Below are 23,187 nucleotides of genomic sequence, written 5' to 3'. Positions count from 1 at the left end.
TTCTTTTGCTCTTCTTTTTTTTTCCGTTTTCTGTGTCAGACACTAGAACCGTGGACACTATGCATCAATCCTTTCTTGTGGGTTTTTCTTTTGCGAAAGTTCTCCCAGTTTTGGGAAGTGCGGCCGGCGTCCATTTTCGGGCTCCTTCCGTCCCGTCTGTTCTCTTCAGACCTGCTACCACCACCCTTGCCGGACCTCTCGGGCACTCCCCTTGAGGGAGAGCGTCCTCTGGGTCTCTCGGCAGGGTTTACGATTGTTTGGCTGCCTCCGGAACTCGATCCGTCCAGAGTTGGGGGTGTATCCAACCCCTACTCGGTCAAAGAAGAGTCTACTGCCCTAAGAGCCCTCTGGACACACGACCAGTCGCCATGATGCCGCACCCGGAAGTCCCAGCTGCAATTACTTTGAAGGTCATTACAACCCACAACCTACTAGCGGAACCTCCCCACCTTAGGAAAAGAGATTACGCATTAAAAAAAACTTCACTATGACATACAAGTAGAATATCCTTTGTCCAAAATGCTTGGGACAAGCAGTCTTTTGGATTGTAGAATACCTGTATTTGCATATACTTACAGAATGACATATATTGGAGATGGGACCCAAAGTCCAAAACTGACATTCCTTTATGTTTAATATACATCTTATATACATAGCCTGTGAGCAATTTTATACACATTTTTTAAATAATGGAACAAAGTCTGTGCAAACTGAAGCATCGGAAAGCAAAGCTGCCACTATCTCATCCATCCATGTGCACAATTTCAGATTTTGTGGAGTATTCTGGATTTTGCAATTCTGGGTAAGAGTTGCTCAACCTGTACTTGACTAAAGATCTATTTAGGGGACAGATGCACAAAATCATACCCACACATCTGAACTTATAGCCTGATTCTCTGAATCTTTACTAAATCATGGATCTCAGTCTGGGTTGCTCTCCAAATAAGCACACAGCCTTTAGACCCTGATTTCACAAACAAGGGACACAGCAGGAAGCAATACGGCCCTGATGTCCTTGAGGAGCTGCTTCCCTAATTCTTGCCTAACCAATGTTTACTAGGTTGTGTTTCTCTCCCCTGAGTACATTTTGTTCTTCCACCCAGACTCAAGCTCGCTTAGCTTCAACAAGGTTACTGTGCTATATGTTATCAGGACATGCCACTGTGGCTCACAAAGTAAGCGGCTGGGATGCCTATACTCATGGTCATTCCCACCTTGCACTCTTGTTTAATATGTGAACGATGTTCTGCCTGAGCAAATAACTTTCAAGGCACTGGTATACACTAGTGTATTCTCCATGACTTGACACCCTTTTCCTCTGGCAAGAAGATGTGACAAAGGAAATCTATTAATGCACATTTCTTCTATATAGAGTATGACCCGCATATCCACAGGGATAACTTTTCTGAACTTACTGTGGAGACAGAAAAGAGTGGATAATAGTAAATCATATTGAGATGAATAGCTTCTGCTAGAGGTTGGCAGAGAGTTGCCTTGGAGGACCTAAAAATTCTTAGTGTTATAGCTTTTCTAGGAATTTGCCAAGTCTTCCAGTACAACTTTATAGTAACTTCAGATGGAAATATACAATAAAATCGCCTGCAGGATAAAAAAAAACTTAGATAATTTTGTCAGATGCTGGTAGGTGAAAGTAGAAGTATGGGGGTCATACTATACTCAACATGTATCCAGTATTAGAGGAAAGGTCATAGACAGCGACTCAAAATATAACTTAAAATTGGTACTGTACTCAATGCTTGAGTCTCTCAGGAACTGGCATTTTCTCTTGTAAATATGATAAGTATGCCTGAATATTTGGTTATGCCTTTGCTCATCTCCCCCCTCCCCCAACTATGCATTTCTAGAAGGTGTGCCATGGCTTCCAGTCAAGTGCAGCCATCCTCTGTATGGAAGATCCTGGAGGCAGGGAGAAAAGTCATTTTCATTATGTGAGACTTAGTCATGCTCTGAACAAAACTACCTGAACTACAGTATGCTTTAATCTCACTACAGCAAGAGAAGTAAAGTCCTCTTTGCCGTACTAGTAGATTTCTTAGTACTACAATATTTAGTATGATGTTTGTGCAAAGGCTGCAAAATCCGGTATTTTCCAAAATTTTCTTGTCTTCTGAACTACGCATTTTAGCACATCTTTAAGAAGCTCATCAGAAACATTGCACACAGCTATCTGGAGATTACAGACACAGTAAAATGTCCATTGTTATGGTGCCTGAGAGTAGTGTCTGTCACAGTCTTCCTCCGAGAACTTCCTGGGCAACAGAAAAAGATTCTCCTCCACTCATGTTTGAAATGAGCCACATTGTATAAAACTGGATTCACAACTGAATTGGAAAATGTGAAGGCCATGACCCAGAAGAAGAAAGTAGGCACAATGTTCAACTCTGGTTTCAATTCCTGTACTAAAATAAGGAGTATAGTGACAATAATTGGGCTCCACATGACAAAGAATGAAATCATCAACACAAATAGAGTCCGTAGCAGCTTGAAGTCTTGTCGGGAGATTCTTATGTGACTACTCACAGAGTAGGCCATGCCAGCATCCAGACGTCTCCTCGATGCTTTTGCAATCTGAATTGAAACATGTAATAATATTTTAGTCAAACTATTCACAAAGATTTGAAAACAAATGATGTGCATTATTACATTTCTCCCCTGAAAACTGCAGCTCAAGATGATGTTATGCTTACTAATATTTAGTGGAAAAAAGTACAGTCACCCTTCTGTATCCATGGGTTTTGTGTCCACAGATTCAACCAACCACAGCTCAAACATATTTGGGGCGGGTGGGGGGGGGGGATGTCCACAAAACAAACCTTAATTTTGTTCCATACCAAGCACTATACTGATGCATAGGTGTCCCTATTGTAGCCTTCTGTCATTGTACAGATCCTCAGACTCTCAATGGCACTTGTTTGACTTGTTCACCATTTTATACAAGGGATGTCATTTTATTCCTCCATTATACATAATGGGACTTGAGCATTCATGGATTTTGTATCCATAAAGGGGAGGTCCTGCAACCAAACTCCAGCAGATATCTAGGGCCCATTATACAGTTTATATGCAGTATACAGTTTCTTAGCTGCAACTTAAGCATAAAGTTTTCCCTCTCACTCATAGCACCTCTCCCCATTTCTGTTTCCTTTATATTTAGTCTAACATTACTGAATAATCTCATCATATTGCAAAGCAAGGAATTCTGTTCATGTTACAGCAGCCGGGGAAATGATATGCAAAGCAGCCATGAGATTTACATCAACACATCATGGCCTGAATTCTAGAGCTAGTCCTAAATAGAATAAACATGTGTTGACTCACCATTCTACAACTGATTGAATGGATCTACTCTGGTTGGGACTGCCTCTTGGTATCCTAGGGTACATTTACACTGTATAGTTAATGCTATTTGATACCACTTTATCTGCCATGGCTCTGCCAATGCTATGGAATCATGATAGTTGCAGTTTTACAAGGTCCTTAGCTTTCTCTGCCAAACTGCAAATCCCATGAGTAGTGGCAGTTAAAGTAGTGTCACACTGCACCTTAAACATGATTCTGCCTATAAAAAGATCCTATTGCAAGTAATGATTACATCATTCTCTGACATCTTGTCTAAAACTTTATTTAATTCTCATATAAAAAGAAGTATGACTCTCTTTTACAATAAGCCCCTATTAAAAACGGCCACTGCAGTCTCTGCAAAGAAACTTATTTATAAAATATCTGTCACCATGGGAGCTTCTCACCTCTACCTCTTGTCACTGCCTTCATGCTGGATCATATTTTAGAAAAGACCTATGTATAAGATGACCCAGTTTTGGAAGGGTCAATTTTTTATCAGAAAATTTGTGACTTATGACCTCATCAGACTTGCTGCTAGAATTGCCATGCAACGGTGACTATCGGGGGTGTGGAAACCCATGGACCCGTGCCCTGCATTGCCTGACTCACACGTCACCCCAACCCACAGAGGAAAGCCCTGCCGGAAGTGGCTCTATATTGCGGGATAGGAGCCAATGGGCTCCATCACAAAAGGAAAGGTCAACGCATGCCACCAAAAAGCACCCTGTCTCATGAGGTTGTTTTTTTTTCGTGTCAGGAGCAACCGGAGTTGCTACTGGAGTGAGAGAATTGGCCATCTGCAAGGATGTTGCCCAGGATGTTTTGATGTTTTAACATCCTTGTGGGAGGCTTCTCTCATGTCCCCGCATGGAGCTGGAGCTGATAGAGGGAGCTCATCCGCGCTCTCCCCAGGTGGGATTCGAACCTGGCAGCCTTCAGGTCAGCAACCCAACCTTCAAGTCACAAGGCTTTTATCCCCTAGGCCACATATAGTAGTTTTGTTTCCTTTTAGAAAAGAGGGAAGAAAGCATTTAATACCATTGCATCATGATTTGTATATTTTTTGAATATGATGAAAATGTTTTTCCTCCAATTGGCTTTCATTAGGTTTCCTGTAAGCCTTTTACTTTGTTTCCCTCCTCCCTGACAATTGTTTTGCATGCACCTGTATTGCATTATTCTTCGGTCTCTCCTCTTCTTTTGGGGAGAAATGAAAACTGTTCTTGTCTAACGCGTGATTGCATAAACTGAGCATGAAAGATGTGTGCCTTTCCTTCTTTAGGCAGCAGTTCTCATTAACTATGTGGCGCTTGAGATAAAGTAGGAATTTTTATATTAGTTTTATTGAATTAAAGTAAGACTTTAATTTTGGGAATAGGGCGCTAGAAATATTAGGTATTAGTTAGCTATCTCCTTTCCCTTTGGATCTAATCTTATCTACTTTGTATTTGTTTTATTTTATTTTAGTATTGTTAGCTGTCTTGAGTGCCATTCTCAGACAGAAAGAAAGTTATATAAACCAATAAACCAACAATTGTTTTTTAGGGTCTGCTCTGTTATCACTAGTGTTGTGCATTTGTATGGAATTGCTGTTCACTAGAACACTTGTTCACATTGGATTGAGGGAAATGGTCCACTCAGATGTATAAACAGTCTCAGTTTAAAGCAGCTTATTGGATGTTCATAGTTTATTCCTAACTTGTTTCTAGTTTATTGTTTATAGAAATGCTTGGTGTAAATCTAATACAGTAGAGTCTCGCTTATCCAACCTTCACTCATCCAACGTTCTGTATTATCCAACATAGTCTGCCTCCCGCCCAGATCCAGAGCTGTTTCTCTAGGCAGGCAAGGATCACAGATTTTTTAAAATCTTCACAGGATTGAACTTTTTACAAATTTAACTTTTGACAATGTTGTTACTGTAAGTTCATTTTATGCAATTCTAGCTTTATTTGTAGTCAATTTTTAGTAGTTAATGTTTTTAATACATTGCGATGTTTTGATACTAAAATACATTGCGATGTTTTGATACTAAATTAAAAAATACAGTACTAATTACTACATAATGTTACCAAGTATTGAACATCTTTTTCTGTTGATTTGTTTAAAACATTATGTTTTGTTGCTTAATTTGTAAAATTGTAATGTGATTTGACGTTTAATAGGCTTTTCCTTAATCCCTCGTTATTATCCAACATTTTCATTTCTCAATGTTCTGCTGGCCCATTTATGTTGGACAGGTGAGAGTCTACTGTTTATGTAAACTACAATAAACATTAATTTTAAAAACTCAGTATAAGATAGCTTCTTATGTTCATCACATTACTTTCTCAAATTCACAGAAAATTACTGAATTGCAAATGGACATGGTATAAATCACAAAGGATAATGTTCTATTAAATATTGATTTCTCTTCATTCCGTTCTTCCAAAATGTTGTCTTGATACCAAACAAAATTTTGTACAGAAATTAATAGTATCCTGACCTATGGGGATTTAAATCCATACATGGCTCTCTAGCACCATCTACCAGGGAAAGATGTGATATGTCCCTGTTTGGCCATTGCAATGAAAATAAATTGGGAGGACCGTTCTTTGGGCAATGCATATTTCATGTATCTACAAAATTGTGTTCCAGGCATTAAGATGTCAGCATCAAGAGGTTTTCATAAATAGAAATTGCTAGTGAAATGTCAAAAAATGTGTGTGTGTATTGCTGTAAGTATATTATTCACCTGCATAGATTCTTTTGTAATCTGAAGAAAGAATTCAGTGTACTTTGATACTTCAAGGGAAAAAAGAAACCTAATTGCCTTGCATGAATGCCATTTTCCCAAAAGGTTATGGAATCATTTTTCAAAAGGTTGTGATTTCTAACAAGGTCATGCCTTTCCAAAGATCATAAAATCTCCAGAAGTTTATGTAGATTTCAATTTTCCAAAAAAATAATGCAGTTTCTGAATGCAGATTAACTGCACTGAATTGGATTATATGGTGGTGTAACCTCTTATACTATGTAACATGGTTTTTGTTTTGGATTATAAATGTGATTTCCTAACTGATTATATTGGAAAAACATGGGAAAATGTACTAAACTGCAAAAACTTTGTTTTTGCGAGACATTCTGCAGAACATTTTTTCAATGAATATCTCTTCAAGTCTCAACCAATTCAACATAGTTTGTGGCAACCACAAAAATGAAGTTTCTGTAGTATAACAACTACTTTCAAGTAGTGTAAGTGAATGTTCTTTTTAAAAAAAAAATGGAATAATACCTGTAAAATCTTTGAATAACTTATTACAATCACAAGTCCGGGTACGAGGAAGACCACAAAGGCAAAGCACACATCCCACGAGATTTCTCCTGCAGTGCTGGGCCACATCAAGGTGCAAATGTACACTTCCTGGAAGGAATGAACAAAAGCTCTGTAAGCAATTTGTTTGGTTATTTGCCTTCACCATAAAGTTTGTGAGCAATATATCAGTTTGTTCTGGCTTGGTGCCTGTTAGACCATCGCTAACCAAACAAGATGTATGGAAATAGTTAATAAGCAAAATATATTTATTACGGCAATAGGGAGCACACTCAAATAAAGATGTATAAACTGACAAGATATGGAAAGCAAAAATGGCTGTGACTAAATGATTATGGCATCGTAATAAAAACACTTAACAAATACAAGAAGCTATTGTAATATCATTTTACTTGCATTAAATCTGATTTCCTTAAAACAACAGGTGTAAGATGTAAAGAAAAAGAAGGTATGACGATATTCCCTACTGAGGCCCCTTCTACACTGCTATATTATCCAGTTCAAAGCAGATAATCTGGATTTTATGTGACAGTGTAGAAGGGGCCTGAGTATACTATCCGGATTTCTACTGCAGTTTGCATTTAATGTTGCATTTCTATATGTTAAGTTCTTTCTCATAAATATTTAGGTACAACAGAATGTGTGTGTTATTCAGTGTGAATAGTACAACCTCTCCTTTACAACAGCAAACAACAACTTTTAAAAAAAATCTGATCGTCAGTTCATCAGCAAACATTGTTTTGTCCACACTGTCTTGGATTAATATTTGAATACACTTAGAATGGATCCACTGTAATCACAGGGAGCTAGATTAGTCATGCTAATTTAAATTCCATTATTTCAATGGCACCCCGGTAAAAACTTGTCTACATGAGCATCAACACCTAGAATCACACTTAGTTGGCTCATGGTCCTCTTTACGATGTTCCTCCACTTCTGTTGAGTATCATGGACTTTGCCTCACTTTGCCTCACTTCAGGTGAGTATTATGGGCTTTGCCTCACTTTGCCTCACTCTAGGAAAAGTCTGAGGATGCTACAGAGCAGGCATGGGCAAACTTCAGCCCTCCAGATGTTTTGGACTTTGACTCCCACAATTCCTAACAGCCTACTGGTTGCTAGGAATTGTGGGAGTTGTAGTCCAAAACACCTTGAGGGCCAAAGTTTGCCCATGCCTGATCTATAGAGTTTGCTTGAAACTCTGAAGTATTCTTTCAGTTTTGGGGCAGCATGGATAACAGAATCAGATCCAATTTCGGACAGTTCTGCTGTCCACACAGGGCACTGCCCCATTGCTTTTCTGTGTTATCACCTTTCCTTTTTGCAAGCTGAGTCTATTTTTATTTTGGAAATAACACTCAGGTCAATTAAGCAAGAATGATAATATTGTTGACAGATAATCTGGATTTTATATGGCAGTATAGAAGGGGCCTGAGGATGGATCAACTGCTGTTGCTCAGTCGTTTAGTCGTCTCCGACTCTTCGTGACCTCATGGACCAGTTCACGCCAGAGCTCCTTGTCGGCCGTCACCGCCCCCAGTTCCTTCAAGGTCAAGCCAGTCACTTCAACACTGCCCTATATTGTAGGAGCAGGACGACCAAACTGATTTCAATCTCTAACAGCATGAATCTAATGTTAATTAAATATCCACCAGTAATCAATTCATTTTATACCATTAATATCTTGACCTTTATTGGTTGATTTTAATGCTGTATTCCAAGGACTAGAGATAGCTTTCATGGATCCAAATCTTGAAAACCCTATCTACATAATCTCTCTTGATAAGCTTACTCTAAATACTCTCAGGCCCCTTCTACACTGCCATATAATCTAGATTATCAAAGCAGATAATGTGGATTATCTGTTTGAACTGGATTATATAAGTCTACACTGCCATATAATCCAGTTCAAAGCAGATAATCTGGATTTTATATGGCATTATAGAAGGGGCCTTAGGTACACACATTCATTAGTCTTATGATCTCATCACAAAGGCCAGGTGATGTTGTAGTCAGAGGCGGTCCAACCATAAGGCGAAATAGGCATTTGCCTGTGGCGCCATCATCCCGGGGGCACCATTGTCCTGGGAGGAGGGCACCACTCTCCACCTCCTTCTCTTTCGGGCCTTCCAGCGACCGCGCTGGGCCTTCCAGCTGGCGTAGACCCACCTTCGCACCACGCAAGCCCACCTTTGGGGCCTTCAGAGATTGTGAGGTCTGTAGGAACTTGGAAGCTAGGTATGTGGGGTTTATATATCTGTAGAAGGTCCAGGGTGGGAGAAAGAACTTTTCTTTGAAGCAGGTGTGAATGTTGTAATTAATCACCTTGATTAGCATTTAATGGCCCTGTGGCTTCAAGGCCTGGCTTCTTCTTGTCTGGGAGAATCTTTTTTTGGGAGGAGTTAGCTGTCCCTGATTGTTTACTGTCTGGATTTCTTCTGTTTTCAGAGTGTTGTTCTTTATTTATTGTCCTGATTTTAGAGTTTTTTTTTAATACTGAGGGCTATCTGGGTTATCTAAGTCCACACTGCCCTATATCCCTGTTCAATGTTTAGTGCTAAATTTGCAAATATAGTAATTCCTACATAACATTACCATGTGTTGAACTGCTTTTTCTATTGATTTGTTGTAAAACATGATGTTTTGGTGCTTAATTTTTAAAATAATAATGTAATTTGATGTTTTATAGGCTTTTCCTTTATACTTCCTTATTATCCAACATTTTTGCTTATCCAACGCTTTTATTTTTCAGTGATTGGTTTGGGGGGGGGGCGCCAAAATTCTGTTCGCCTACACTTGAAAAATACCTAGGGCCGGCTCTGGTTGTAGTCTGGCAAGCATCAGAGGATTTTTCAGAATGTTCATAGGATGATGGGTTCCAAAATGTGTTCAGAGAGAATTGGAGGCAGACGAGGCTGATGTTTTGGATTCTTCAGCTCATTCCCAGGCAACAGGAGAAAATAAAAGTGCCAGTTCTCATAAGAAAAGGCCTTGAGAAGATGAGGAGCTTTCAAGGGAGAATAGATTAGACCTGAGAATGCAGGGTGTGAAAAGCCGGCAAACTAGATATTCTTAGAGGATTTGAGATAAGACCTTGAGGTCCAGATGTGTTTGGCATGATGTCACGGGTGTCTTGGAGGGCTTAGATTAGGTGGTTTCAGAGGAGACAATGTTGCTAAAGGAGATTCCAAGTTCTTGGTTCATGTATTGTCAACGCTCCTGTTTCATGTTCCTGTTTATTTATTATTTATTATTACATCACTTCTACCCCGCCCTTCTCACCCATCAGGGGACTCAGGGTGGCTTATAATATAAACATATACATCAGAAAACAGTTTACATCAAATTTAAAAATCCATCAAATTAAAAATTACAATAAAAATTAAAATATACATTAAAAACCTACATAATTATACATTTATGCCTATGTATCTTGGAGAAATTACCTTGGAGAAGTTCCTCATGTTCCTGGATATACCTTTGGATTAATGTTATGCTTTTGAATTTTTTGATTTGTGTTCTAACCTGGCATTTTTGGATTACCATTACTGAACTCTGGCTTCTTTTGAGAAGTGCATTTTATATCTTTTACTGACTTTTGCCTTTTTCCTTTTTATATCCTTTTTTTTTAATAAACATTCTTTTATTGGAGTACTGAACTCTGGTGTGGTGTTGAGTGAAAGGGCGTCCTGCTTTGCCTGGCGTTGCAGCCGGAAATAGGGGGCAGCTTGGTGACTCTTCCCACATGCCCTTTGGGCAAGGACCCATGCTAGGTCCATTGGAGCCAATACAATATGGGCAGGCTCCAATGTTGTGGGGGAAGCACCCAAGGATGACATCATGTGATCACCAGCGTGTTGCTTCATTCCCAAGACAGGAAAGCTAAAATTGCTCTGTCTGATGAGGCCCTTCTTTTCATTTGTCTCTTATTATTATGGCAATGGAGTGTTCTTTAGGTTTTGCTTCTTTCCATGTCCACATGCCAATAACCCAGCACCTCAAAGTATTTCCTTAAGAAAACACAGAAGGTGAAATCCTCTCCTATATAATTGGCAACTACCAAGAAAAGTGATCACAGAGGGATGGATTGACCCTTTCATCACACTGCCAGCCTGCAAGTAATAGTGGACTGCTCAGTTTCTGTGCTGGAAAAGCATGAAAATGTTTCTCGACCTGCCTGGTTCACATAGTAGTGGACAGAAAGGACAGAGCAACAAATGCTTTTGTCACCAACAAACTGAGTCCATCTGCTGGTAGCAAAGGAACTAAAGTCCCTTTATCTATATCCAGCGTCCTATGCTACACAATGTTTTCTTAGCTGATTGTCCTCCCGATACTGCCAAAGGATATACAGCTAGAGATTTCTGAGTCTAGGTAACTTCTGCAAAGCAGCATATTAAATACTAGCTGCGCCCGGCCACGCGTTGCTGTGGCAAAGTGGTGGTGGTATTGTTTAAAAATTGTTGTGTAATTTTTATTTGACGTTATTTGCATTTTTTATTAATTTTATTGTAAGTTATATTTTTATTTATTATATTTTATTATTTTCTTGTATTATTTTTAGTTATTTTCTGTTATTATAGTATTTTATTGTATTAATTTTTAGTGTTTTTAATTATTTTTATTGGGTTGCTAGGAGACCAAATTGGAGGAGCTTAGCCTTTTAACTGGTAGCAATTGGATAAAAGCAATTATTCCTCTCTCTCAAATAAGGACTTTATTTTTCTTTTCTTTTTGTTGTATCAACCTAGAGGCGTGGATGATGGGTTGTGTTGTCAAATTTCGAGGTTGGGGGGCCTGTAGTTTTGTTGTTTTGTGGGTCGCCGTGATGCTATCACTCTTTTATATATATAGATATAGCTTTTGCCATATGGGAAGATTACATTTTAGAATAAAATTTTCAGAATCCTGCATTCAGCATGGCTGAGAAGATCTGGAAGCCATAGTCCAAAGGAATAACTTTTACTGGCACTTAACACTATAATTTTAAAAGCACTGCTCCAGCTAAGGCTGCACTCCTTTCAGGATCTACCTGGGAACAAGCCTCACTGAAAACAAGGAGAAACATCATGGTAAATGTCTTAGAATTGTCCTGATAAAGTGTGAAAATGGAATTAGCAGATACCTCTTGTCTTTCTTCCCCATGCTAGATGGATAATAGAGCAACAAATATATGTTTCAAGACCTTTCGTGGTTCATAATTCTCCTGCGGTTCCAATCTAATTCCCGGACTATCAATTATTATACCTTCAACTGAAAACAGGCTGACCCACTCTGGCTAGTTGAACTGCAGTCCTTATTTAATAATTTTAAAGTATTTTAGCTCCTATTAGATCCTTATTATGTGGATGTATGTTTGATTGATTTGGATTGATTAGGTTCTATTTAATAATTTTGAATATCTTGTTTTGTTGTTATAAGTTCCTATATTGCTTTGTTTATTGGTTTAGTTTTGTTGTTTATTGGTTATTGTTCATCTTTAGCATTTTTTTATCATGTCAGAAGCAACTTGAAAACATACTGCAAGTCGCTTCTGGTGTGAGAGAATTGGCTGTCTACAGAGATATTGCTCAAGTGACACCCGGATGTTTTACCATCCTTCTCTCATGTCCCTATCTTTGACATTGAGTGTTTGGCATTGAATGATTGCCATTCTTCTGTTGGAAACAGCCCTGAGTCCTCTCGAGGAGATAGAGCTGATTACAAATAAAGTTTTATTATTACTGTTACTACTACTACTACTATTATATTGCTGAAAGGTGTTCTGAAGAAACTTAGGGATCATTTTGGGCAATAAAAATGGCAGACATTGAGATAGGAAAAACTGAAATGGAAACTACAGCAGGATGTAATGGGCACAACTCTTATCTACATCCTTAAGCTATCCTCAGTTAGTCCACCTGTTATTTAAAGGAGAAGCAGTCTGGTCTGCTAAGAACAGTACATGGACAGTTTTCAGCTCAGAATGAAAACTGAGGCCCCTTCTACACTGCCATATAATCTAGATCAGGGGTCCTCAAACTTTTTAAGCTGAGGGCCAGTCCACAATCCTGCAGACTGTTGAGTGGCTGAATTATCATTTGAAAAAAACAAAACAAAAACAATTCCTATGCCCACTGCACATGTCTTATTTGTAGTGCAAAAACCAACAATAACAATGAAAGAATACAATATTTAAAAATAAAAACAATTTTAACCAACATAAACCCTAACATTAACACTAACCCTAGACAAACCCTAATGCTAACGCTAACCCTAACTTTAACCCTAACCTTAACCCTAACCCTAGCCTAATCCTAACCCTAACATAACCCTAAAACTAACCCTAAACCTAAAAGTAAATCAACCCTAACCTTAAAGTTAACCCTAAATCTAACACTAACTCTAACCCTGACCCTACCCCTAACTTTAACCCTAACACTAACACTAACTTTAACCCTAACCCTAATCCTAAACCTATCCTAACCCTAACCCTGACCTAAACCTAAACCTAACCCTAATTTAACCCTAACCCAGTCTAGATTATCAAAGCAGATAATCCACATTATCTTCTTTGAATTTATTATATGAGTCTACACTGTCAAATAATAATAATAATAATAATAATAATAATAATAATAATAATAATAATAATAAAACTTTATTTATACCCCGCCACCATCTCCCCAACGGGGACTCGGGGCGGCTAACATGGGGCCATGCCCAGAGCAATACAATATAACAAAATATAAAACAACATAACATAGCACCATTAAAAATACAATAAATGATAATAGGCATTACATCAAGAAATCAAAAAACAGTAAAACAAGGGCAGGCCACGTGAACACAAAGATAAAACCTGGAGTGAGAGGGACATAGGGGTACTCCACTGCGGGCAGGGACATATGGAAGTGGTGTAATCTAGAGGATAGATGTTCGGGGTGGGAGTAACACAGAAATAACAGAAATTACTCACCAAAGGCACAGCGGAAGAGCCATGTTTTCAAGTCTTTCCGTCTCGGTGCTGTGCCCAGGCCTGAAGCCCGACTACGAGCGGTCCAGAAAATCAGTGTCATCGAGGAACTCCTGGAGCTGCGTGGCAACCACCCGCTCCAGAACCTTGCCCAAAAATGGGAGGTTGGAGATTGGTCTGTAATTGTCACAAACCGATGGGTCTAGCGAGGTCTTTTTTAGTAATGGTTTTACCACCGCTTGCTTAAAACAGGATGGAAATGACCCTTGGCCCAAGGAGGCATTTATTATAGCCACAAACCACTCCAACAACCCATCTTTGGCCAGTTTAACCAGCCAAGAGGGACAAGGATCCAGAGCACAAGTGGTCGCCCTCACAGACCCAAGAATCCCCTCCACGTCATCAGGAAGAACAAGCCGGAAAGAATCCCATAAGATCGAACCGACAGGTGCCTCGGTTACCTCCGCTGAAACCACAGTCAAGCTGGAGTCCAACTCACGACGTATCTGAGCAACTTTGCCTGCGAAATGGTGTGCGAAATCGCTACACTGAGTCGCCAAGTCATCGGGAAGCTCCTGGGCCTCAGGAGGCCGCAGGAGCTTCCCAACAACTCGGAACAACTCCGATGGCCTGTTGGCTGCAGACGCTATGCGGGCAGTCGTGAAAGCTTTCCTGGCTGCTCGCAGAGCCACGGAGTAAGCCTTAATAGCGGCTTTAGCCCGTGCTTGGTCAGACACATCCTGAGATTTCCTCCAGATGCACTCTAGTCCCCTCCTCGTACGCTTCATCACGGCCAGCTCCTCAGTGAACCAAGGAGTTGACGTGACTCTACGCAGCGAGAGGGGACGTTCAAAGCAGATAATATAATCTGGATTTTATATGGCAGTGTAGAAGGGGCCTGAGGATGAATCAACACTGTCCTATATGTGGTGATTTACCAATCTTTATGAACATATATATATATATATATATATATATATATATATATATATATATAAAATGTATTATGAACCAGTTAAAGTTAGATGGAAGTCAACAACAACCTTTTTTTTCTTTCTTCTTCTTTTATGTATATATATATTTCCTACTTTCCTATAAACAATCAGTGTTCTCTCACTTTTGATGTGAAAATTATACTACGTGTCAATTTATATATACATTCTTTTCTTTTTTCAATAATTGCAATAATATATATATATATATATATATATATATATATATATATATATATATATTCAATAATATATATATTATTTTATTATATAAAACTTGCAATTATATATATGTGTGTGTGTGTGTGTGTGTGTGTGTGTTAAAAAAACACTTCCCTATATCCCAGGATCTGATCACAGATTATCTAGCAGTGTAGACTCGTATAATCCAGTTCAAAGCAGAAAATCTGGGATCAGATCCTGAGGTATAGAGCAGCGCGTCAGGGACTTTCTACACTGCCATATAATCCAGAATATCAAGGCAGATAATCCACATTCTCTGTTTTAGACTGGATTATCTGAGTCTACACTGCCAGATAATCCACTCCAAAGCAGATAATCCGGATTTTATAAAATTGTGTCAAAGGGGCCTTAGAGTCACCATAAGTGGGACCTGGATTTGAACCCTGGTTTCCTGGTGTCCTAAACCACACCACACTGGCTCCTTGGATGTATCTGCACTGTAGAATGAATGGAATTAGACTCCACCTTTTTCTCTTTTTGTTTGGCTTTATTTTTGAAAATCATACAGATAACAATGCATTACAGTACAAACCTTGATTTTCTATAAATCAATGTAGATGACTATTTACAGTTTTTGTGACTAAGTTACATGTTCAGTTTGTACTTCAATATAGATCAATTAGTTTCTCCTTAAATTTCCCCCTCCCTCACCTCCCCTCTTCCCACCTCCTCATCTGGTTCAGCTTGTTTTAATACATTAATTTAATGGCTTGGATGACCTGATTCAAAATTCTGTACCTATCATTTCCCTCCGTTTTGTCAATTAAACAAAACCATTTCCTCTTCCAGTCTTGTTTGTAATTACTATTCAGATATTTATTTTTCCTTTGATTAATAAAGTCATTAATTAATTATTCAGAAAGGTAAATCCACCAGGTTTCCAGATCCCACCTTGTTTTATCTTTCCAACCTCGGGCGATTGTGGCATGTATGGCATGCATCTGCACTGTAGAATGAATGGAACTGGACACCACTTTAACTGCCATGACTGGGTACAATGGAATCCTGAGGCTGGATCTACACTGCCATATAATCCAGATTACACTATGCAACAAAATTTGATTTTTTTTCTGTTCCTGGTTTGAAAGTGTTATTCTTGTTTAATTGTGTGGTACGTACTTTGAAAGTAGCTCTACTCCAGAAACATCATTTTTGGGGCTCCCACAAACTATGTTGAATAGGTTGAGACTCTATGAGATACTCATTGAAAAACTAGAGCAAAATGCACTATAGCAGGACGTCCTGCAAAAAACCAAAGTTTTTATAGTTTAATAAACTTTTTCCATGTTTTTATGATAGAACCAATTAGGAAATGACACTTATAGCCTAGGAACAAAAATCATGTTCTACACTGCCGTATGAAATCCAGATTATCTATTCTGAATTGGATTATATGGCAGTGTAGATTCATATAACCCAGTTCAAAGTACATAGTGTGGATTATCTACTTTGATAATATTTATTATATTTAGATGTATAAGGGGCCATCATCCATTTCAAAGGAGATAATCTGGATATGGCAGTGTAGAAGGGCCCATGGTCTCATCAAAACAGATAATCTGGATTCAGAATCTGGATTATATAGCAGTGTGAGATCCAGCCTGAGTGATGCAGTTTAGTGAAGCACTCTTTGGCAGAGAAGTCTAAAAACCACACAAAATTACAACTTTCAAGATACCATGACATTGAATCATAGAATCATAGAATCATAGAATCGTAGTGTTGGAAGAGACCTCACGGGTCATCCAGTCCAATCCATACTGCAAGAAGTATGAAAATCTCATTCAAAGCACCCCTGACAGATGGCCATCCAGCATCTGCTTAAAAGCCTCCAAAGAAGGAGCCTCCACCACACCTTGGAGCAGAGAGTTCCACTGCTGAACAGCTCTCACAGTGAGGAAGTTCTTCCTAATGTTCAGGTGGAATCTCCTTTCCTGCAGTTTGAAGCCATTGTTCGCGTCCTAGTCTCCAGGGCCATAGCAGATAAAGCTATATACTGCTGATGCACCCTCAGGCTGGATCTACACTGCCCAGGATCTGATCCCAGATTTATCTGCTTTGAACTGGATTATATGAGTCATATTAACACTATGTGATACAATTTGAAAAAACAAAATTCTGTTCCTGGTTTGCAAGTGTTATTTCTTGTTTAATTGTGCGGTCCATACTTTGAAAGTAGTGTGGTACTATTCCATTATGTGGGCGGAGGTCATAAGGGATGCAAGAGAGTATAGGGTAGTCCATTTGGGGGGGGGGGGGTGTTTGATTATTAAATATGGTTTTCTGTGGGCAAGCAGATGGCGATGACTGGATGACATATGTTCTGTATCAGAAACTAGAGCTGATGTGGTCCAATGCAATTTTCTGAATCAGCACCCCAAATAACCAAACCAAATCTAAAGTTGACCAAAAACTGATTCATAACCCTTTTGGTACTAATGTTGGAAAGTGGTCCCCAGGCAAAAAAAGGTTGGGAACCACTGATCTAAATGACGCCCTGCCAAGGAAACCATAGAACAGGAGCGAAGAGAAGAAGCTGTGTCATTGTTAGACCTTAGACTTTATATGAACAAGACTGTTTCTGATGACCAAGTGAAAGCTCAATTACTGCAAAATCCACAAACTTCATTGTCAGGATATGTATTTCCTGTAGATAAAAAGAGGCACCTAAGTTTCCAACCCAAATAGTTCAGCAGATTTCCCTGGTTAGCCTCCTCATTTCATGTACAAGGTGCACTCTGTAAGTACCGTGTGGTGTTTGGAGAAGTTGGGGGCAAAGGTGCTCATCAGAAGTTTGGTGCATTGGTTGCTGAACCATTTGTGCAATGGAAAAATACAAGAGAAGTCTTCAATAGACACTAAAAAACAGAGTACCATCAGAACAACTTGTGCTTGGCTGAAAACTTCTTGCTAATTCACAGTGGAAAACGTCTTGATGATAAAGGAAATAAGAGGAAAGCAGAAGAAAACAGAAAGAAACGTCTGCCAGTGGGTTGCTGTGAGTTTTCCAGGCAGTATGGCCATGTTCCAGAAGCATTTTCTCCTGACGTTTCACCTACATCTATGGCAGGCATCCTCAGAGGTTGTGAGGTATATTGGAAACTAAACAAGTGGGCTTTATATATCTGTGGAATGTTCAAGGTGAGGGAAAGAACTCTTGTCTGTTGGAGGCAAGTGTAAATGTTGCAATTGGCCAGCTTGATTTGCATTGAAAAGCCTTGTGGCTTCAAGTCTGGCTGTTTCCTGCCTGGGGGAATCCTTTGTTGGGAGGTGTTACCTGGCCCTGATTGTTTCATGCTTGAAATTCTCCTGTTTTCAGAGTGTTGTTCTTTATTTATTGTCCTGATTTTAAAGATTTTTTTTTAATACTGGTAGCCAAATTTTGTTCATTTTCATGGCTTTCTCCTTTCTGTTGAAATTCTCCACATGCTTGTGGATTTCAATGGCTTCTCTGTGTAGGCTGACATGGTAGTTGTTAAAGTGGTCCAGCATTTCTGTGTTCTCAAATAATATTCTGTGTCCAGGTTGGTTCATCAAGTGCTCTGCTATGGCTGACTTCTCTGGTTGACTTAGTCTGTAGTGCCTTTCATGTTCCTTAATTCATGTCTGGGCAATACTGCGTTTGGTAGTCCCTATGTAGACTTGTCCACAGCTGCATGTTATACAGTAGACTCCCACAGAGGATCCCTCTCTTCCTTTGCTGAACGTAGTATTTGTTGGATTTTTTTAGTGGGTCTGTAGATAGTTTGTAAGTTGTGTTTCTTCATCAGCTTCCCTTTGTGGTCAGTGGTTCCCTTGATGTATAGTAAGAACACTTTTCCTCATGTGGACAATTTCAACAGAAAGGAGGAAACCATAAAAATGAACAAAATCTGGCAACCAGTATTTTAAAAAACACTAAAATCAGGACAGTAAATAAAAAACAACACTCAAAAACAGGGGAATTCCAGACAAGAAACAATCAGGGCCAGTTAACCCCTCCCAACAAAAGATTCCTGCAGGCAAGAAGCAGCCAGGCCTTCAAGCTGCAAGGCTATTCAGTGCTAATCAAGATGATCAATTGCAACACTCACACTTGCCTCCAACAAACAAGAGTTCTTCCTCCCACCCTGGACATCATTCCACAGATATATAAACCCCACTTGCCTAGTTTCCAACAGACCTCACAACCAGGGCCGTAGAAACCTAACACCCCCCCCCCCCCCCACCGCTACAGGCCTGCTCACAACCACTGAGGATGCCTGCCATAGATGTGGGTGAACCATCAGGAGAGAATGCTTTTGGCATATGGACATACAGTCTTAAAAACTCACAGCAACCCAGTGATTCTGCCCATGAAAGCCTTTGTTTCCTAAATCATTTCTGCGATGGGAAAATGCAATAGAAGTTTTCAATAGACACCAAAAAACAGTACTTGGCTGAAAACGTCTTGCTAATTCACAGTGGAAAACATCTTGCTGATAAAGGAAATAAGAAGAAAGCAGAAGGAAACAGAAAGAAACTTCTGCCAATTGTGAAAACTATTGTCATTTGCGGCCAACAAGAACTGGCTTAAAGAAGGAGCAATGATTCAGGATCTATTAAATGTGAAGAACCTTTGCACAATGGTGTCAATTTCAGGGCCTTGAAATCTCTCGTGTCAGATCAGGAGACACTGGTCGGAAAAGTCATGGGGGGGGGGGAGCTCAATTCCTCCCAAATAATGTTTTCTGGCTACGGGCCTGGCAGTGAAGACCCAGCCTTGGTGTAACATTGATACTGCACCAGGATGATACAATCCTAGTATGGAAGAGCCCCTAAGGTTCTTGAACTTCCCAATGCTGCGACTCCTTAATACAGTTCCTCATGTTGTGGTGACTCCCAGCCATAAAATAATTCATTGCTACTTCATAACTGTAATTTTGCTACTGTTATGAATCATAATGTAAATATTTGATATGCAGGATGTATTTTCATTCACTAGACCAAATTTGGCACAAATATTCAATACATCCAAATCTGAATACTAGTGGGGTTGGGGGGGATTGATTTTGTCATTTGGGAGTTGTTGTTGCTAGTAGTTATAGTTCACCTACAATCAAAGAGCATTCTGAACTCCACCAAAGATGGAACTGAACCAAACTTGGCACACAGAACTCCCATGACCAACAGAAAATACTGGAAGGGTTTGGAGGGTGTTGACCTTGAGTTTTGGAGTTGTAGTTCACCTACATCCAGAGAGCACTGTAGACACAAACAGGGGAGGATCTGGACCAAATTTGGCATGAATACTCAATATGCCAAAATGTGAATACTGGTGGAGTTGGGGGAAAATAGACTTTGACATTTGGGGATTATAGTTGCTGGGATTGACCTTGAATTTTGGAGTTGCAGTCCACCTACATCCAGAGAGCACTGTAGACACAAACAAGGAAGGATCTGGACCAAATTTGGCATGAATACTCAATATGCCAAAATGTGAATACTGGTGAAGTTTGGGGAAAATAGACCTTGAAATTTGGGGATTATAGTTGCTGGGATTGAACTTGAATTTTGGAGTTGTAATCCACCTACATCCAGGGAGCACTGTAGACTCAAAGAAGGAAGGATCTGGACCAAACTTGGCATGAATACTCAATATGCCAAAATCTGAATACTGGTGAAGTTTGGGGAAAATAGACTTTGACATTTGGGGATTATAGTTGCTGGGATTGACCTTGAATTTTGGAGTTGTAATCCACCTACATCCAGAGAGCACTGTAGATTCAAACAAGGAAGGATCTGGACCAAATTTGGCATGAATACTCAATATGCCAAAATGTGAATACTGGTGGAGTTTGGGGAAAACAGACATTGACATTTGGGGATTATAGTTGCTGGGATTGACCTTGAATTTTGGAGTTGTAGTCCACCTACATCCAGAGAGCACTGTAGACACAAACAAGGAAGGATCTGGACCAAATTTGGCATGAATACTCAATATGCCAAAATGTGAATACTGGTGAAGTTTGGGGAAAATAGACCTTGAAATTTGGGGATTATAGTTGCTGGGATTGAACTTGAATTTTGGAGTTGTAATCCACCTACATCCAGGGAGCACTGTAGACTCAAAGAAGGAAGGATCTGGACCAAATTTGGCATAAATAGGCAAGTTGTGAATAGGTCCAAATGTGAATACTGGTGGAGTTTGGGGAAAATAGAGGGTCGACTTTTGGGAATTGTAGTTGCTGGGTTTTATAGTACAATCAAAGAGCATTGTGAACCCCGCCAAGGGTAGAATTGGGCCAAACTTCCACAGGCGGAAAGATCGTCAGCCTTCTCTGCCAAAGGGTTCCAAAGACTATCAGAAAGATGTGTTTTCTGGTGGTCCTTGGTGACCCCGGTGGCGCAGTGTGTTAAAGCACTGAGCTGCTGAACTTGCAGACCGAAAGATCGCATGTTCGAATCCGGGGAGCGGAGTGAGCACCCACTGTTAGCTCCAGCTTCTGCCAACCTAGCAGCTCAAAACATGCCAATATGAGTAGATCAGTAGGTACTGTTCTGGCGGGAAGGTAACGGCATTCCATGCAGTCATGCCGGCCACATGACCTTGGAGGTGTCTACGGACAACGCCAGCTCTTCGGCTTAGAAATGGAGATGAGCACCAAACCCCAGAGTCAGACATGACTGGACTTTAACGTCAGGGGAAACCTTTACCTTTTACCTTGGCGACCCCTTTGACCCCCTCCAGGGGTCCCGACCCCCAGGCTGAGAAACGCTATCAATGCCCTCCTTCCCTCAGTCCCGCCTCTGCTGGCTGGCTTACCCGTCCCTGGGCGAGGATGGGGCGGACGGTGAAGAAGAGGGAGAGCGGGAGGGTGGCGAGGGCGGCGAAGGCCCAGATGAGGGCGAGGACGGCGGCCACGAGGCGCCGGCGGCAGGGCCGCGCGGGGCGGAGGCGGAGGATGCTGAGCAGGCGCTCCAGGCTGACGGCGGCCAGGGAGAGGAGGGTGACGGTCCCGCTGAGGCTCATCAGGTAGAAGAGCAGGTGGCAGAGCGCCTCGCCCAGCGCCCAGCTCTCGGTCCAGCGCACCACGGCGATGGGCGGGATGGCGCTGACGAAGAGCAGGTCCGCGCAGAAGAGGTTCAGCACCAGGCAGCCCGACAGGCGAAGGGGCCCCTTGCGCCGCGCCAGCAGCCGGATCGCCGCCCCGTTGGCCGCCAGCGCCAGCACGAAGACCGAGCCCAGCACCGCCGTCTCCAGCACCGTCAGCGCCACGCGGTTGGCGCCCTTCACCTCCGTGAAGAAGGGGAACAGGCTGGTGTTGCGGCGGGGCGGCATGGGGCGGGCATCGGGATCCCCTCGGGATGGAGCAGCCAGGGATCCGCTCCCACCCGCGCCCGGCGCCGCACTGCCCGCCCGCTTTGTTTGCTCCGTCGCCTCTGCCACGAGGAAGTAAAGGGACAGCAGCTCGGGCACGGCTGTCCCGCCAAGAACAAGCTTTATTGCACTACCAAGTCCAGGCTCGTCGTTTAGTGTTCACAGTGAACTACAATTCCCAAAAATCAAGATAATTACCTCCCCCCCCCCCCCCCCGCAAACCCCGCCAGTATTTTCTGTTGGTCATGGGGACTCTGTGTGCCAAACTTGATCTCTGATCTTTCATTGGTTGGGGTCGCAGTTGTCTCTGGAAGTGGGAGCCAATAGGAAATCAGCCGCAAACACACATTATCCTTATTATATTTTTTTATATCCCGCTTTAGACGCAAAGCGGCTTAACTTGAAAGCATCAGCATACATTTTCCCACAAACCCCGCCTGTGTTTTTTCTTGGTCATGGGGACTCTGTGTGCCAAACTTGGGCTCTGATCCATCATTGGTGGAGGTCATGGTTGTCTCTGGAAGTGGGAGCCAATAGGAAATCAGCCGTAAACACACATTATCCTTATTCTTATTATATTTATTTATATCCCGCTTTAGACTCAAAGCAGTGTAACTTGAAAGCATCTGCATACATTTCCCCCCAAACCCTGCCAGTATTTTTTCTTGGTCATGGGGACTCTGTGTGCCAAACTTGGTTTCTAATCCGTCATTGGTTGGGGTCGCAGTTGTCTCTGGAAGTGGGAGCAAATAGGAAATCGGCTGAAAACACATTATTCTTATTCTCACTGTTGTTATATTGATTTATATCCTGCTTTAGACTCAAAGCAGCTTAACTTGAAAGCATCAGCATACATTTTCCCCCAAACCCCGCCAGTATTTTTTCTTGGTCATGGGGACTCTGTGTGCCAAACTTGGTCTCTGATCCATCATTGGTGGAGGTCACAGTTTGGAAGTGGGAGCCAATAGGAAATCAGCCGCAAA

At 41.0% G+C, this 23,187-nt stretch overlaps 1 protein-coding gene across 2 annotated transcripts; it reads right to left on the bottom strand.

The window, feature by feature from the left end:
- Nucleotides 1-608: 608 nt before the first annotated feature.
- Nucleotides 609-22,336, bottom strand: ffar4 (free fatty acid receptor 4). 2 transcript variants are annotated; one of them, XM_008115342.3, is made up of 3 exons: nucleotides 21,650-22,336; nucleotides 6,638-6,766; nucleotides 609-2,589 (listed from the first exon to the last, which is right to left on the bottom strand). In XM_008115342.3, the coding sequence occupies exons 1-3, from the start codon at nucleotides 22,163-22,165 to the stop codon at nucleotides 2,185-2,187; spliced, it is 1,050 nt and encodes a 349-aa protein (XP_008113549.1). In that variant the 5' UTR covers nucleotides 22,166-22,336; the 3' UTR covers nucleotides 609-2,184. The 2 variants fall into 2 exon arrangements, with proteins under 2 accessions (XP_008113549.1, XP_062832231.1); XM_062976161.1 differs by having other exon boundaries at nucleotides 6,638-6,790; nucleotides 21,668-22,336.
- Between the last annotated feature and the right edge of the window lie 851 nt (nucleotides 22,337-23,187).

This window comes from Anolis carolinensis, chromosome 3, assembly GCF_035594765.1.
Source record: "Anolis carolinensis isolate JA03-04 chromosome 3, rAnoCar3.1.pri, whole genome shotgun sequence".
NCBI lineage: Eukaryota > Metazoa > Chordata > Lepidosauria > Squamata > Dactyloidae > Anolis > Anolis carolinensis.
The sequence above is the reverse complement of the archived record's forward strand: the minus strand, read 5'-3'. Positions and strand labels throughout refer to the sequence as shown.

What these genes read in the sequence shown, in the direction of transcription:
- ffar4 (XM_062976161.1), bottom strand. Translation starts at nt 22,165, where the DNA reads ATGCCGCCCCGCCGCAACACCAGCCTGTTCCCCTTCTTCACGGAGGTG. An exon ending in TCTTCTTCACCGTCCGCCCC is followed by an intron (nt 6,791 to 21,667) that starts ATCCTCGCCCAG and finishes CAAATTGCTTAC; the next exon opens with AGAGCTTTTGTTCATTCCTT. An exon ending in GTTATTCAAAGATTTTACAG is followed by an intron (nt 2,590 to 6,637) that starts GTATTATTCCAT and finishes GTTTCAATTCAG; the next exon opens with ATTGCAAAAGCATCGAGGAG.